Below are 18,635 nucleotides of genomic sequence, written 5' to 3'. Positions count from 1 at the left end.
ACAATATGTGAAACTTTCTGTCTGTAATGCTGGAATGTTCTAAGTGCCATGTAAATGTGAGAGGTGTGTGTTTTTATAGAACCAGTGAATCTGTACAGATTGAAATGTTTTTTATTTTGTTGAAAATGCAGGTCATTATTTTGGTGTAGTTAGTTGATCAGTAGTACTTTTTATTAAATAACCTTGTTACATGATTTCACATTTTAATTCCTCCAAGAACGGATGATTCGTTAACAGTGTTCAAAGCAAGTTCAAGGAAGAATCAACATGTCATTACCTTAATCTCGACAACCACAGTCAAACGTTTGAACAGCCAGCAAATGAATGTAAACTGTGTCTTTGACTAGAGGATCCTGGGATTGTGTAATTTGTACCTTTGTGGAATCAAGGCTTCATGAAGAAAGAAGTCTTAAGAACAGATATACTTGATGAATGAAGTAAACTTTGCTTTTGTAAAATGCTTCCATTTTCATGCTTTGTTTTTGTGTAGTGAATTTTAATAATAGACAATAAACTTATTTGTGTGCTGAAGGTCACTTTTATTCATGTATTTGTAGTGAAAGCCATTATACTGTATCAGATTCAGAACAAAATGACAATATACCAAAATATAATAATATATAACAGTGGTTTGTTCTACAGCAAAAACATCAGGTGAAGGCAAAACTCCAGAAATGTCACTGAATGCACTGATGTTCCCCCCCCCCCCGAAATAAATCTTCATTAATATCATCACATAATGCTTCTACCTGCTGTCTGGTTTGTCTATGTAGTGTTTATTTCTCTCTCTCTTTTTTTCTCCTGTAAGTGTGTGCGTGTGTAAGTACTGCCACATATTCAGGACTGTCATCTTGTTGCTGTCATTGCTTACATTTTTACCATACTTTTTTTTTATATACTCACACTGAAAGACTTTATTCTTGGACAGATTTAGTAAACCACTTCGCTACTGATAGTCTATAGATGTCATCATTCTATTCAGTATAAACGTGCCTACTTTCCATGTAAATTAGGCTCATTATTGATTAATTGCACATATACACAATTGTTAGAGGTTTCCTTTCCTGGCACAACTGATGTTGAAAGTAAGCAGACCATTTACCCCTTCTGTTGTGTGTCCTATTTTATTTTCAACTGCTTGAAACACTGGTTAAACTACTAATTTCTTCTTGAAATGTGAATATTTCTGATTTAGGGAATGAGATGAATGTGCATGCAAAGTTTCGATACACAGATGTGTTTTGGAAATGCTGTACAACAACTTTTTGTGTTGGGTCAAATTGATCTTCATTGGTTTCCATACAATTTGCCAAAAATCAACACCTCAACAAAACGACAGAAAACCTTTATTTTAGCTTGCCAAAACGTGAAATACATGAAACCTTTTCAAATTTAAGACTCAAAGTTTACTCAAAATTAACGACTCGTCTTCTGAATCATCCGATGAAAAGTTTTACTGTTAAAAACATGTTGAAATTGTTTTGTTACATGTTGAAATTAAGTGAGAAACCCACGTTACCCTCACAAGGGTTCGAGAACCAGGGGCCGTTTACACGACACCATTTTCAATAAAAAAAACGGAAAACTTATGTGTTTTGGCTGTTCAATTACATGACAATACCGTTTTGGGGGCCTGAAAACAAACATCACATGCGTTCAGTCTAAAGGTGCGTAGTGTTACTTTACAAAGTAACTACATCGCCAACAACTGGCCTGGCATGCATAATACAGCAGTTTTAGTCATTTTTGTGGATCTGTGTGAACGGGGATCGCTTTGACAACGTTGTCGTCTGTGCATGGAACTATTCAAAAACGAAAAGGAAAGACTTTTCTGTTTTTAGTACATTGTTGTCGTGTAAACGTACCCTAAGACATGACATGAGGCAGATGAATACTACACTAAGTAGTACAAATAATGTAAGACACATCAGTGTGCAATAGCCACTACAAGTAGTCATTACAATTTCTTTTCTTTTTTTAAATTTTGTCTGTGCAGCTAATTTTGAATGAAAAAAAATTGGGTCAAATTACCCTTAACTCTCTCACATTTCACATTTTTCTATTCTTTGACAAGCTACAATAGTTGTTGTTGTTTTTTACATGCATCTTTAGTGTTTTTCATAGTGTACATTTTTGGCAAATTGCATGGAAACCAATGGGGGTACCCAGTTTTCTAACACAACAGGAGAGAGAGGTAAGTGTGCATTTTCTAGCAATCACAGCAGCAGGAACTGTCGAACGAAGAAGTATATTATAACCAGCCATATAATATCTGGCCATGCAGTTGTGAGCACTTTCTGCATTTTAAAGCACAAATGCAATGTAAAGTCTAAGCATAGTATGGAAGATTGTGGGGGTCTGCTGGTTTCTCCACAAACTAGCAGTAAACAATGCTATGAGTGGGCACAATTCATACTCAAGTGTGTATTCCAGTGTTCAAAACAACTAAAGGACCTAATACAAACTTATTAGACGAGCTGTGTATGTGTGTTTATGACAGCACAGTGAGTGTGACAGTTCCTTTGGTTTTCTTCAGAATACCGACGGCCTCTTCGTGAGTGACGCCCTCCAAACTCTGACCGTTAACAGCGACGATCTGATCTCCGCGCTTCAGGCGCCCGTCCTCTGACGCGGCTCCCTGAGACACACACATTAGATAATGCTTCTACAATGCATCTGTATTGTGGCATCTGTTCTTTATCTACTAAAGTTACCTTGCTGAAGACGGTTTTGACGTAGATGGGAAGGTCACCATGTGGGCTGCCAAATCCACCCACAATACTGAAGCCCAGTCCATCAGGCCCTCGCTCCAAACTAATGCTCTTACACTGCGGAGGACTGGACCAAACAGAGATATCATAAGAGCAAAGTTACATGGATAATAGATTTGAAACTAAAGTTTATGGTCATAATTTGAAGAGATCAGGGGCCAAGTTGTATAAACATAGCCACTATGTTGAGAATGTGTCTTAAGAAGAACTAGTTTGACCAACTAGCAGTTAGTTAAGAGGTAATCAGTCATACTTTTCCGATTCAAGTTAGATCAACCTACGTTTTCATGTAACCGACTTTAAAAAAGTAAAAAAAAAATTCAATTAGCAAAAATATTTGTAGTTAATGATAACACTTTTATTAATCTGTAATTAAGCAAATATTTTTGTCAAAGAGCGTAGGTCACATTCATGCTCATATACTGTACAATGCTGTGAAAAAGTTGATTTGCCCATGAATTTTTTCATATTTTTTCAATTCCATGTGGTCAGATTTGGCTGTAGTAGCATTAGATAGAGCCTGGTGTTAAAATGAACACAGAAGTTTAGGTGTCTTTCATTTATTTGGGCTAGATTTCTTCTGGAGAACTGAAACACTCAAAACTACAGGAACCTGTATCTAACATAACTATATATATTTTGGTTGAAAATCTGGAACATTTACAAAAATAATACATTTTCACAGCGCTTTATCCATCTCTCATAAAGCTGCAGTCACATTTTCACAGAAATGTGAAGCACATATCATTATTTTGTCATCATCAATGGTCAGATTATCATTCTTACAACTTAATATGAACCATTTATTTATTTACTCTCCAAAGCCAATTTTTAGTGGCATTTGTCACATGGTGAGTATTACTTTTTACATCCTGGAAGAGATTTTGTGTGCATGTGTGTGTCCTTGTAAACCCTACATTATGTGGACAAAATGTCCCCACAAAGATGCCAATATCCAAAACCCTTGTCAGAGGGAAAAAGATTAATAAACACACTAAATGATGCTTATTTGAAAATGTAAAAATGCAGAAAGTTTTCTGTAAATGGGTAGGTTTAGGGGATAGAAAAATCATTATGTCTATGGAGAGTCCCCACAAAGATACTGAAACCTAACGTGTGTGTGTGTGTGTGTGTGTGTGTGTGTGTGTGTGTGTGTGTGTACGAACCCCAGGTCATCGTGGAAAATGCTGCTGGCTGTGAGTCCTGCTGTCTGCTCTGGTGAAGGTCCAGTTACTGTTGTATCACCAGCAACTACCTACAAATACACACTTATGTGAGAAAATGCAATTCCCAATGTACACATACTTACCAGACTACTTTTATTCTGTTTAATGTTTCAATGTTTTCCTTCTTTGGGTAAATATCATGAAACAAAGTGAAGACCAGGGCAAGTTGACATGTTTTACTCCTTTGAACATTTCCAAAGGTTAGTTTATTTCCATGATTATTGTCCAGGAAAGCAAGCCATCACATTGGAAATCTGTCATTTAATAGCATCCTTTGTGAAAAAGAAGTGGGCTTAATTGTATAGAATATGCTCTTCAAGTGTACTTTAAATCTTAAAAAGAATATTTAAAAAAAAACTAGTTGCAGAGTACAGTCCTGCATTTACAGAATATAAGTATATAATATGAATGAAATAAAAGGCCACTTAAGTTTACTTAAAGTGAGTACTTTCATGACTTTCTTAACACACTTAAGTGCAAACTAAATTGAATGTTTTCTGACCCTAAATTGTACCTAAGTATATTCTTTTAAAGTATAATATTTGTTTAATAATTACTTCATACTTCAATAAAGTATGCTTAAGTGTACTTCTTTTCCACAAGGGATATTATGGGTCGAGCACTACTGGTGTGTGATGTGTCGTTGTGTACCTGTAGTTGTATGATGCCTGTCGTGTTCTTCAGCAGTGAAACGGCTTTATTGTGAGTCATTCCCTCTGTTAAGTTTCCACAGATAGACACAATCCTGTCTCCAATCTAACACACAAAGTTAATAAACATGAGAGACTGGGGTTCACAAATACACACACTTGCTTCAGTGCATCAGACCTTTTATTGGTGGACAAAAATAAAAAATAAAAATTTTCTAATAATCTTCTAACATCTTCAATTCACACGTACCAAGAGTTTCTGTGTCTGTGCTGCGAGGCCACTGGGGTTCATCATGGCGATGAATATGGGCACGTCCCCCAGAGGACTGCCCACTCCTCCAGCTATACTGATACCCAGAGAGTCTGACGGGCCCTGGGACACACACACACACACACACCATCACACAGAGAAAGCAAACTAAACCCTCAAAAGTTCAAAAGCACACACCCTAAAGTAGGGTTATTTAAAGTCACCATGAAATCAAAATGGATAATTCCTGATGTTATGGAATACAGCAGTATTTATTATAAATTATCTATGCACATCATTATTATTTTTTTAAATTCATGTGCCCTCGTAATCTTTAAAGTGCCCCATGTATGCTGTTTTGATGGCTCCTAATTTAGCTTTGGAGGTTTCCTACAACAGGTTAGCATGCAGCCGAAGTCACAAATCACTACTTTTCTCATAATATACATTGCAGCATCACCTCTTTTCTCAGTGTCTTACTCGTTCTATCAAGGATCTGGTCTCTCTAAACCCCTCCATTCCGAGAAAATACTCTGCTCTGATTGGTCAGATGGCCCTGTCTGTTGTGAATGTGATTGACTGCTTACAGCACACGTTGGAAATGAAATGCCCATTACCGTATCTGAATTTCAGCTCAGGAGGCTTCTTTAGAACTTGATACACAGTGATCCGAACAGTAATTATGGCGGCCATTTTCAACCTCGTCCTTTAAAAGTGCGTACAAAGTGGATTTTTCATGTCTTCTTGACATGTTGACAACACAAACCACACTCTTCCAGTCTCAGCTACAACTAAAGTGTTGGAGGGTGGGTCAGAGTAGATGTTGTTCACGGGCAGCCAGTGAAGACCATAGGTGAACATTATGCAAATGTATTACAAACCTACGTAGGCTCGTGCAAGAAGACTGGAATTACTGACAAATGGTTTCTGCAGTTCAGAATCAATCCTTCTTTTAGGAGACGATACATGTATTTGCTGTGCACTCTGATCTTTAAAACTTTGCAGACATTTTACATTCACAGACAGCTATATTACACACTGCATGAAAGGTAATGTTAAAAAAGCATAGAAGGGGCACTTTAATAAAAATAAATTACCCTCATTCTTGCAGTGACATCTCTTCTCTGATGACATGTTTACTAGCACAAGGGCGGGACAACCTGTCACCAATAGCAAACCACAACCTTCCAACCACCTAATCAATTCCCCACCGACAAAATCAAGCCCTGCCCTACATTTGTTCTTGTTGCAGAAGCCTTTTCACTCGGATATACGTCACAATAATTGCAACTTTAAAACTGAGGGGTTTACACTACACTGTTTTCAGCTAATAACGGAAAACTTGTTTTTGGCCATTAATTTACATTACAATGCCGTTTTGGGGGCCTGAAAATGCAAGCTTTTGAAGACAGGTTTCAAAGTGCAAGTTTTTGAAAAACGATACCATTATCATTTTCCTGGAAATTACAAAAAAAACAACATTTTTTTAAACGGTGGCGTCATGTGTATTATGCGTTCAGTCTATAGGCGCATAGGGTTTCTTTACAAAGTGATATCGCCAACTACTGGCCTGGCATCATAATACAGCATTTTTAGTTATTTTTGCAGCTCCGTGTGAAGCAAAGGAAAAACTCTTCGATTTTTAGTACATCGTTGTCATGTAAATGTACCCTAAAACCATTAATTGAAATAAAATTAAACATTAAAGAACATAATTATTTTATTTCAGCTAGTTACCAATACAACATTTCTCATTATCATTTTACATTGAAGAACTAAAATAAAATTATAATAACTATAATTGTATGTCAAAGCTACTAAAATAACACTGACCTAAAGGCCTATTGCTACAAAATGTTATATTTATCTTAAACTTTAATGTTTGGCAGAGGCTAAGTGCAAAATATGCAGTATGCAATAATAACATATTCACTGTATATTTATTAAAATCATAAATGGATGCTGCCTTTTTGGAATATCGCTTTCTGGCGCATGACCCAAAAGATCTTAATTTATTGGTCAGCGAGTTTTTTGTAAAACGTCAAATGAAAAATGTACAGATTTCATCCCTGGTCAACACCGGTCAATATAAACAGTTTGAAATCTTGGTGGATTATTGGCAAATATTTGGCTCTCTGTGTGAATAGGCCTGAATCACTGTAACTGACCTTTGTGAATTCAACCGTCCTGACGTCTTTGTCCAGCACTGCAAAGCAAGAAAGGAACGGTTGGAAATCAAGAATGAAGCTGAATATTTGTAGTTTAGCAGATGAACTTTTCTTACATTCATGTGTTTTCTCTGCATCACCCTGTACAGCTGCAGGAGTGACTTTACCGCTGCCTGTCTCGCTTATCTGCACAGAAAACACAGAGACTTTTCAGAGACATGACTAGCTCGTCACCTTTTGTGTTTGTCACGCCATGTCGTAATTACCATAATGGTTCTGAACTGTAATATGCTTGTAGAACTTGTAATAACAACGTGTAAACTCATGAGCTACGACTTGTACCACGTGGCCGCTGTACCACCTGACCACTGCAGACTTAAGGTGTGTTCGACTTGAAGCAGCGCTGTGCAGATCGATCGGTGTATGACATCAAAGTACCGCGAGAACAATTCGAAAGTGTTGTACGGAGCTTTATTTACGGTAATTACGACATGGCTTGAACGCAGCACAACCTGCACACACCCGTCAGGTGCACACCAGTGTTGTTGTTATTAAGTAAAACTTCAACATTTAACTGAATTGAGCTGAAGTTACACTATTTGTCTTCTGTAGAGCTGCTTTACTGCTGAAATTATATTAGTTTCATAACTAATTTCATAATAATAAATAAATCATGTGAGAATGTATTTTGGGATCATGGCTTCATAGGTGCAAGTTGGATATCAGGGTGTGCACCAGCACAACAAAAACACAAGTGTGAGTGTTTAATAATTGTGCGAAGGGCTAAGATCTTCAGTTTAGCAGAGTGTGGATTTGTGTCTGACCTGACTGCTCCGAGACAGGCGGCGCTCCGAGTGGAAAGGCCCCGCCTTAAAACGACCCACATCCAATCTGATTGGACCAGCACAATTCTGAGGGAAATCAAACCAGTTTATTTGATTAATATTTGTGTGTGGTAAAATGTATATTGGTTTTCACATTCACACCAGAACAATCACAACTGCCTCTTTAAACGACATGAGGAAGTGACATCACTGGGGGAGGTACATTCAGTTTAACATATGTTTGTAAAATAGACATATAAAACATGTTAGTATGTAGTTTTTTAGTTAATGAGTGTTAGATTTCACTATTTCAGATGCTATTAAATGTTTTGGAGACATTGTTAAACATTTTCAGGAGTCTATCTTGTCATTGATTCACAGCTTATAAGATAATTATTTTGAATATATGGCAACTTAGTTAAATGTAAATGGTGACTGCATTTTATTGACATCACAATGCTTTGCTAAATATTCTCATCACACATTACTCCCTCTGCTTTTCACCGCAGTTATTAACTAAAACTAAAACCATAAAAAGCATTTCGATACTTCAATCAAAATGAACTGAAATAACATAAAAAAAGCTTCAACTTATTTTTTAAAGCTAGTTGCCAAGGCAACATTTCTCCTTTTCATTTAAAGCACTGAAATAAGTACAATTAAAACGTATAAATAAAAATGAATAAAAAACTATATAGACACTTAAAAAACAAACAATAAAAATGACAAATACACAAAACATTACTAAAACTTTAACTAAAATTAAAGTGAAAACAAAATATAGAAATAAAATCTAATTGGAAATATCATGTTCATAATGTTTACACAAAAAACTATAAAAATGTATGTACAAAAACAAAGATTAAACCTTTAACAGCCCATTAAATCACCCAGTGGTATGCCAGATATGACTGAAAGTTTTATATCTTTCAATAAATTTGCCAAAAAGGAAAAGGCACAGACACCCATTTAACAGAATGACCTTGACATTCACCTTCAGCAGCGAGGCCACATACTCTTGTGTGGCTGAACGAACGTCCTCCCCATTAACCGCAAGGATCTGATCTCCCTGCATGAGACGTCCGTCAGTCTCCACGACTCCACCCTTCACGATGTCTGACACGAAGACTCCTGTGTCGTTCCTGAGACAGAGACAGTCGGGAATACAGAGCTGAATATTCATTTATGGACCCTTGTAAAAAAGAAGTGCGCTTAATTGTAGTGAATGTACTTGTAGTGTACTTCAAATCTTAAAAGCATAATTTTACTTGCAGATAATATAATAATAATTAAGAAATACATAAAAGTCCAGTTAAAGGTCCCATGACTGTCACGATCCACACACAAAGGAACGGGAAAAGGGAAGATCCAAATGCAGTAGATATTTATTAGGGTAATCCAAAATCGTATCCAGTCCAGGCAGGGGTCAAAATCCAAATAATCAATCCAACAACAAGAACACAAACAGGAAATACAGGGAACAGAAGTGGCGTGATATAAGACAAGGAATCCGTGACAAACACTAGACTGGCAGGGTATATATAACAAGAACTAACAATGAATAACAGGGAACAGCTGGGTACAATGATGACGGGGAACAGCTGAGTGCAATGAACAGTGATTGGTACAGACAAGGATCGTGGGGAATGCAGTTCATGAACAGGATGACACCGTGGAGACGAGGACCTCTAGTGGACACCAGTGATACACAAACAGACACTGTGACATAACCCCCCCTCAACAGAGCGGCTACCAGACACTCCAAGACGTGACAACAGACAACACAAGAGTCCAGGCGGGAGGTGGAATGGTGGAGGATCAGGGGGAGGGATGGAGGGCCAGGTCCATGAAGGGGAACAAGGACAAGGGTTGACGGCTTAGCCAACGGCCAGGGCAAAACAGACGACTCGTCGGACGGCCATGGCGGAGACGACCCTTCAGGCGGCCAGGGCAGAGCAGACAGTCCATCGGGCGGCCAGGGCGGAGACGACCCTTCAGGTGGCCATGGTGGAGACGACCCCTCGGGCGGCCACGGCGGAGACTTCCACTCAGGCGGCCAGGGCGGAGCAGACAGTCCATCGGGCGGCCAGGGTGGAGGCAACACTTCGGGCGGCCATGGTGGAGACGACCCCTCGGGCGGCCATGGTGGAGACAACCCCTCGGGCGGCCATGGCACATGGCACGGAACAGGAACAGGCACCCGCTCAGGAACAGGCACCAGCTCAGGAACCGACACAGACCCCGACACCGGCTCAGGCACAGGAACAGATACCGGCTCAGGCACAGGAACAGACACCGGCTCAGGCACAGGAACAGACACCGGCTCAGGCTCAAGCACAGGAACAGGCACCGGCTCAGGCACAGACACAGGCTCAGGAACAGACACCGGCTCAGGAACAGACAATGGCTCAGGAACAGACACCGGCTCAGGAACAGACACCGGCTCAGGAACAGACCCTGGCTCGGTGGCGGCCATCTTGTCCTGGAGACACAGGCTCGGTGGCGGCCATCTTGTCCGGAGACACAGGCTCGGCGGCGGCCATCTTGTCCAGAGACACAGGCTCGGCGGCGGCCATCTTGTCCGGAGACACAAGCTCGGCGGCGGCCATCTTGTCCGGAGACACTGGATCGGCAGACGTGACGTGAACAGACTCGGGATCGGCAGACGTGTGTCTCCTCCATGCATGCAGTACAGCCAGTGCATAGAAAAGGAAAACAGCCCTCTTGGCTGTGGCAGGACTGATGGTGGGCAGCCCCGGGTCAACCTCCTGGACGACAGTGGGCTGTTCGGGGATGGCCTCCGGGACAACACCGGGCTGTGTTGGGGGACGATCTCCGGAATGACAGCAGGCTGCTTGGGAACGGCCTCCGGGATGACCTCTGGGTTAGGAGCCACCGGACAAGTCGTTGAGGGGTTTCTCCTCCTCAGTCTCCGGACCACCGGACTCGGGACCACCAGAACTGGGACCACCAGAACTGGGACCACCGGAACTGGGACCACCGGACTCGGGGCCACCGGAACAGGGACCACCGGAACAGGGACCACCGGACTCGGGGCCACCGGAGCAGGAACCACAGGAACTGGGACCACCGGACTCGGGACCACCGGAGCAGGAACCACCGGAACTGGGACCACTGGACTCGGGACCACCGGACTCGGGACCACCGGAGCAGGGACCACCGGAGCAGGAACCACCGGAACCGACGGTGAAGGACGCTCGGGGCTGAACCTCACCGGCCCATGGTCAGAGAATGACCGAACTGGAGAATGCTGTCGGTGCTCACCTCTAGTATCTCCTCCCCTACGTCCTCCACGAGTTCCCCTAAACTTGACAAGACGGGTTCCCCTAAAAGTCTCTCTGTTCCAGGTGGAAGGCTGCTCAGGGGACTTGACCGCCATGGCCTCCTCCGTCTGGCGTGCCCATAACGCCAGACACTGAAAGATGTTCATTCGAGGGGGAACTTCTTCAACTCTTGAACTCCCCCTCTGCTGCCTCCTGTCTGATCTCGTGGTTGAGGAAAACCCGCGAACATCCATACTGCTGGATCTTGAAGTTGACGGATTCCTTCTGTCACGATCCACACACAAAGGAACAGGAAAAGGGAAGATCCAAATGCAGTAGATATTTATTAGGGTAATCCAAAATCGTATCCAGTCCAGGCAGGGGTCAAAATCCAAATAATCAATCCAACAACAAGAAGAACACAAACAGGAAATACAGGGAACAGAAGTGGCGTGATATAAGACAAGGAATCCGTGACAAACACTAGACTGGCAGGGTATATATAACAAGAACTAACAATGAATAACAGGGAACAGCTGGGTACAATGATGACGGGGAACAGCTGAGTGCAATGAACAGTGATTGGTACAGACAAGGATTGTGGGGAATGCAGTTCATGAACAGGATGACACCGTGGAGACGAGGACCTCTAGTGGACACCAGTGATACACAAACAGACACTGTGACAATGACATGAAAATTTCACTTTATAAGGTTTTTTTAACAATAACATGAGTTCCCCTAAGCCTGCCTATGGTCCTTTGCCTTTTATTTCTAGTAAAAATCATACTAACATTATAAGTGCACCCCAGGAAACATCATGAAACAATAAAACAATGCAGTTCATGACCCCTTTAAATCACACTTTACTGGTTTATACCTTCAACTAGTGTTCTAGTACCTTCTCCCGATGATGCTGAGTCCAAGACCACGGCCTGGTTTCTTCTGAAGCTCAATGGTCAGTGCATCCCACAGTTCTTCTTCCTTATACTGACCCTCGTCTCTGAAGACTGACAGACGAACGTGTTGCGGAGTCTGGCGCAAAACATTGATCGCCTCATCGTGCGTCGCCACACGCAGGTCTATACCATTCACCTGTTGAAAGAGAGTGGGTTACAAGAGAGAGGAAGAGAATGGCTGAAATGAAGTTGACATGAAATCAAGCCTAGTCTAGTCAGAAGAGTGTCTGATGGTCATGATTTTACCTCCAGAATCTGATCTCCTGCCCACAGTCGGCCATCTTTAGAGGCGGCTCCCTCCTCGTACACCTCATGAATTATTATAGTTCCCTGAACACAGACAAATTCAGGCTTTATATATGTTCTTATAAATGAGTTCCTAAACCCTTGTGAAAAGAAGTGTTTGATTGTATTGAATGTGCAATTGTAGTGTACTTCTAACCTTTAAAGTATATATATTTTTTTTAAACTACAAAAACATATAATATATGAATAAAATAAAAGGCCACTTAAATGTCCTTAAAGAGAGAACACTTACACGACTATGGCCGTTTACACCTGGTATTAACTTACCAACAATGATTTGGAGACCATTTGAATTTAAAGATTCATGGTGAAAGCTGATTTGTATTAGTTATGAATAAAATTTAAAGGGGTCATGAATTGAGAAATACAATTTTCCTTGATCTTTTGAAATGTAATAGGTCATTGTATTATAAAACATCCTGTAAGTTTTAAAAACTTAAAACTTCATTGTTAGTCCAAAAAGAGATTTTATTGAAACCAAGGTCAGATTCTGTCACATTATCATGTAATAGTGATAAGAGAGACCACCTCTACAAAAGAAAATCAATGCCTACTTCTACATCATCACATGTTTGGCCCCACCCTCTGGTGCATTAGTGAGATGAAAGGAAAGCGATTATTTATTTTCAGCTATGTAAATTTCTCAGTTGAACATTATTTGCTCTGTAAATTTCACTGTGGATACTTTGGTAAATCAGTAGCAATTTCGGCGCAGGCTTTGTAAACAGACTTTTACTGTAAGATATGGATTCGACAGTAATGCCACAACATGTAAGTAACTGTTAATTTTAATGCCTAATCTGTGGTCCATGATTTCTGATAATGATTCATGTACAGTCAGACGTTCTTTGCCTCAAAATCATTTATTGCTGTTTATGCGTCAGTAAATCAAGCCATTGACTAAACGGTCAACTTCATATTGTTTCTCTTAGTAGCATTAAAATAATCTGTTATTTAAATCGTGATAAAATTATACTGTATACAGAAAGCGATCAAATAACTTTCCCTTAATAATCGCTGGAGCTGTCAATCACACAGCATGAGTTTAGCAGTGACTGAGTTCTGGAGTCTTGTTATAATCAATAACGCTGTCTACACTGCACAATGAATCTCTTATTTACAAGGTGTTTGCACTGTTACGATGAAAGCATTTGTGAGAGTGCAAAAACCAGAGTGACGAGATCACTGCATTCATGCCTGTTATAAGCTAAAGCTCATTGCTGTAACCTTTCATGCAATGGGAGAAGATCTAAATATAATGCTATAATCAACACTTTTCACGATTAGTTAATCTCAACAGCTGTAATAGTAAAAACATAGTAAAAGTTTAAAAGAGAGTTCTACCTATGTAATACTTATTTCATATTCAAAGATGTTAGCCAATCAAAAAAAGTGGGCATTTACATTGAAGTCCCAGAGCAGACAAAAATACTAAAATCAGGGTAGAAAATGGCCTTTTATTTCTAAATTATGACCATTTTTTTAATGTAAAATTCATACATCATAAGTGCATCTCAAGAAACATAAAATAATAACAAAAATGCAGTTCATGACCCCTTTAAATTTTGACTGTACAAGTTTGTATACATTTTGGTAATCTCCAGTGTAATAGTGCACAAGTTTATGTCAGTCCACTGGGAAAAAAATTCTCACAAAAACATACTTTAAACGTTAGTGAGGTTATTCACCAGTAAAGTGTCACAGCCGCCCACGATGCTGAGCCCCAGTCCTGTTCTCCCCTTGGAGATCTCTATAGTGGTCTCACAGCCGGGGATGATGGGACACGTAGCTGGATCAGACGCCAAGGTCCCCGGTGTGGAACATCTGCTCGAATCTGCAACACGCAATCATCATGATGACAAAGATCAGGTTCAGATTTATTCATGAACAAGTTTTCCTTTAATAACTCCCAGGCCCCTCCCTCTTACTCCTGATTGGCTCTGTCTCTGAAGATGTCACAGAAACATGCACCATCTCATCATCTACTGCAAGCAGCCTGTGTCCCACAGCAATCATGCCATCCTGAAACACACACACACAGGTTTGACACACTCTCGGTAGGCAGCTAACTAGGTTTTGAGAGACAGCCAAACAGTACAGAAACTAGCAAAGATGCACATAAAAAGTCAAGTCAAAATATTTTTATAGCGCTTCTTACAATACACAGTCAATACATATATATATGCATTAGAGCCAACATGAAATCAAAATTGACCCAATTTAGTTTCCTAATACACTTTACTATTTTTATTGTTTGTTCACAATTAATCATGTGCATGTTACTTGCAAAAAGTAAATTTTTGTAATCATTCAAATGTCATAAAATGCTCCACCTCTGACACGACTTTCATTTTCAGCTAACATCACAAAAGTCAATATTTCATTCTTGTCCCACCAACATGTCAAACAGGCACCACTTTTCCCAACATTTCAAACCCTATATTGTTCTTTGGTTGAATATCAGAAATGTGGCGCATTACAAAAGTGAAATGGGTTGTGGACATCATTTCTGTTGTCTTTAATTTTGCACCTAGACAATAGTAATTCATACCCTTCCAGATGCTCCATTCTCATCTACACTGTGAATGATGCATCCGTTCCTGCTGTCATCCTCCTTCAGGACAATACCCACCCCTCCATCCTCCTTCATCCATGAGATCGATAAAGAGACAAAGAAATTACACACTTAACATCTCCAGGACAGAGAGAGAAACTGCACAAACACAGAGTCAAAAGAGAAGTGAAGAACTGTCTTACCACAGGAAGAGTTATGTGTTGGATCATGTCTAGTGTTGAGCCGGGTGTCTCCGACTGGGGCGGAAATAAAAAATAACACATTAAACATGATGATGACTGAAGAAATGAATGGATAAACGTGAATGGATAAAAATACAGTGTGAATGAATGAATGACCAAACAAACAAACAAACAAACCAAATGTTGAGGGCATGGCTGTTTAGATTCAGATGTTAGTCCCTACTGGAAGATTGTGTAACTACAACATCATGCGGCCAAAAGGCTTCAGTGAAAATCTTTCTCCATTGAAGACCATTTGAAAAATTATTTATATATTCTGATAAAATACATGTTATGTTTTTGCGAGAAACATTTAAATAGCAAATATTTCATAATAGTATAGTATTAGTATATGTTTTTAGAGGGCTCTTAAAGGAACACGCTGACTTTTTGGGACTTAAGCTTATTCACCATATCCCCCAGAGTTAGATACCCTTTTCATCTCCGTGTGTGCTATTTGTATAGTCAGAGCGTGTACAAATAACAAGGTCACATGAGACACAACCATCTTCTAACCATATACATACTGGGAACTATATTCTCAGAAGGCGAAGCACTGCTACTTCTGTGGAGTGATTTACTCCAACTCTGAGCGAACTCTCTGCTCCTCACCACGGGGCTTCTCTGGTGCTGCGAGCAAATCACTCCGCCCAAGTAGCAGTGCCTTACCTTCTGAGAATATAGTTCCCAGTATGTATACGGTTAGAAGATGGCTGTGTCTCATGTGACCTTGTTATTTGTACACGCTCTGACTATACAAATCACAACATGTAAATAGGAAAATGTTGGCGTTATTTTGTCACTTATTGGGAGCAGTATGCTAGCTGGAGCCGTTTACCTCCAGTATTTGTGCTAAGCTAGGCTATCGGTGGGTGTGTCAGACAGAGTTACGGCACGCACAGAAATGAAAAGGGTATGTATGAACTCTGGGGGATACGGTGAATAAGCTAAAGTCCCAAAAAGTCGGCGTGTTCCTTTAATAGCAGGAAATTGATTTATTGAGATGAACAGGAATGCTAACGGATAGCTATATCTTAGGAATGTATGAATGAATAAATAAAAAAGAAACAAAGTGTTTAAACTAATAAACGAAAATTCTTTTTTACATACTTTGGTGATGTTTAATGTATGCCTGTTTGCCTCCCTTGTGAAAACGAAGTACACTTAAGCATACTTTTAAAAAGAGTATTATTACGGGAAATAATATAGTGAGAACTGAATGTAATGTTTTCTGACAGTTAACTGCATATTAATTGCAATTAAATGAAAATGTATTATAGTTTAAATTTTAAATGCAATTACCTGAAATTTTGAGAGCTTTTGACCCACTTAAAATAAACTTAAGTCCATCTTTATATTGTTTTTGAAATATGGTTAAAGTGTACTGCTGAATGTACTGACAAGCATTTATGGTAAAATAAAATAATTTCAATTGAAACTTGTATGTCATGTATTTAAATATATTTGTAATTAATCCTTTGTAATGATGAAGTTGCAGTTTAGTACATTTAAAATATATTAACGTTCCTTGCAATACCAAATAACACAGTACAGTACTTTAAATGTGCTTTAGTATGCTATTCAACACATACCAATCAGTGCACTTGTTAAAAGGCTGACCAAAAATTAAAACATTTAAAATTCACTTAAAAAAATTAATCTTTTACATTTTAAACATTTAAGATTTGAAGTACACTATAAGCGCACATTCAATACAATTCATACAATTAAGCACACTTCTTTTTCACTTATTTTTTTTTAAATGCGTTTGTGGGTTCCCTTCGCTATAGTTTGGGGATAACTACAATATAATTGTCCCCAGAAGTTCTTACATAATCTTACATAAGCTTCTTCTTTTTTTTTAGTCTTTTAGAGTTAGGGTTTGTGTTAGTATGTAGTAATAATAATCATATGTCATATGTTATATGGTATAAGCACATGAAGATAGCTAGACACAGGTGAGTGTGAGTTTACCTCTGTGTGTGTGTCTGGTGAGTCTATCTCCTTCATTGGTCCGACAGCCATCTGACTCAAAGCATCTCCGTTTCTGAAACACACCACATGGTGTCAGCAGGAAACAGGCTTCAAAATTCCTTCATATCTACACAATAAAACCTTTGACATACCGGATGAAGATGATCTTGACTTTTGAGGGAGCGCTTTTAATAATGGCAGAGGCGTTTTGATGACTGCGGCCGTACAGAACCTGACCATTTATCTGCAAAGGCGACAAGATGAATCAGCACTTGTAGTTTTACTTAAAACACTGGAATTGCAGATAATATAATATTAATAAAAATAAAAGGACATTTAATTGTACTTAAAGAGAGAACACTTTAGAAACTATGTCTCTTAACACACTTAAGTACACTTTTAAAAAGTACACTGTATTAATGTCAAATTAAAAGTTTAAAAGTACATTTTAAATCATTATGTTTTATAATATTTTCTTGTGCTTTAAAGAAGTACACATATTTTGATGTGTTGACTAACATACTAAAGCACATGTAAAGTACTTGATTATAATTTTAACTGTAGTGTCACTCAATATTACATTTAAAATAAATATTTTAAATGTAGTAAATTACAGTTTTATCATTACAAATGTGTAATTACAAATATGTTTAAGCCGATGACCTACAAGTTTCAACAGAATTTACGGTAACACTTTATTGTAAGGTGTCGTAGTTACAAGTTACAAAATGTACTTACTATAGTAATAACAGTAAAATATGACCATAACCAAACCCTATAGTAAGTACATGTAGTTAATTAATATTACTAAAGTAAGTAAAATGTAAGTAAAGTGAGTAAGTAAAATGTAACAACGTCACCTTAAAATAAAGAGTAGCCGAAATTACATTAAAGCATAATTTAATTAAGTCTTACTTAAGTTGGTCAAAAAAGCACTCTAAAGTTTAGCTAATTGTATGTAATATAAAATTGGACTATAATACATATTATAATGCAATTAAGTGTCCGATACGATAACATTCAGTTCACACATAAGCATATTATTTTAAAGTATATCTTTATGTAATAAGTGCACTTTTTTAAAAGTATGCTAAAGTGCAGTTCTTTTCACAATGGGTCAAACTGATGCGTTACACACACTCACCTCCAACAGTTCATCGCCCACCACGATGTGTCCGTCTCGCCCGGCGGCCCCATTGGGGTCAATGCCCACCACAAACACACTCATGCGTGAACGGTCCCGGTTCCCTGCCAGGCTCAAACCCAAACCTGTGCGGCCCTTCTCCAACTCTATCATGTGGAGTTGACCCGGTAAACGGCCGTACCGCTCCGTTACCTTCTCTTCTCACACACACACACACACAAACATAAATTAATACTGTATGTGAGAGAAACTGAATCAAAGAGCATTTCTGAAGTGGTGCTGA

General features: G+C 39.1%; 1 protein-coding gene across 18 annotated transcripts in view; it reads right to left on the bottom strand.

Moving 5' to 3' along the window:
• Positions 1-1,259: 1,259 nt before the first annotated feature.
• Positions 1,260-18,635, bottom strand: part of mpdz (multiple PDZ domain crumbs cell polarity complex component) — a 105,228-nt gene continuing 87,852 nt past the window's right edge. For 10 of the 18 annotated variants that reach the window (XM_079867843.1, XM_079867846.1, XM_079867832.1 and 7 more), the window contains 18 exons: positions 18,353-18,549; positions 17,361-17,452; positions 17,209-17,281; positions 15,196-15,249; positions 14,990-15,082; positions 14,367-14,460; positions 14,127-14,272; positions 12,379-12,462; positions 12,075-12,268; positions 8,884-9,031; positions 7,890-7,976; positions 7,182-7,251; positions 7,066-7,103; positions 4,898-5,020; positions 4,649-4,753; positions 3,938-4,026; positions 2,715-2,838; positions 1,260-2,638 (listed from right to left, as the gene is read on the bottom strand). In XM_079867843.1, the coding sequence (XP_079723969.1) occupies positions 2,492-2,638; positions 2,715-2,838; positions 3,938-4,026; positions 4,649-4,753; positions 4,898-5,020; positions 7,066-7,103; positions 7,182-7,251; positions 7,890-7,976; positions 8,884-9,031; positions 12,075-12,268; positions 12,379-12,462; positions 14,127-14,272; positions 14,367-14,460; positions 14,990-15,082; positions 15,196-15,249; positions 17,209-17,281; positions 17,361-17,452; positions 18,353-18,549 (1,958 nt within the window). In that variant the 3' untranslated portion in view covers positions 1,260-2,491. Of the gene's footprint in view, positions 2,639-2,714; positions 2,839-3,937; positions 4,027-4,648; positions 4,754-4,897; positions 5,021-7,065; positions 7,252-7,889; positions 7,977-8,883; positions 9,032-12,074; positions 12,269-12,378; positions 12,463-14,126; positions 14,273-14,366; positions 14,461-14,989; positions 15,083-15,195; positions 15,250-17,208; positions 17,282-17,360; positions 17,453-18,352; positions 18,550-18,635 lie in introns of all 18 variants that reach the window. The other 8 variants (XM_079867831.1, XM_079867842.1, XM_079867844.1 and 5 more) reach the window with 1 other exon arrangement.

This window comes from Squalius cephalus (genome assembly GCF_949319135.1).
Source record: "Squalius cephalus genome assembly, chromosome: 3".
In the NCBI taxonomy this organism is placed as follows: Eukaryota; Metazoa; Chordata; class Actinopteri; order Cypriniformes; family Leuciscidae; genus Squalius; species Squalius cephalus.
Note: the sequence above shows the minus strand (reverse complement) of the source record. Positions and strands in the feature narration are given on the sequence as shown.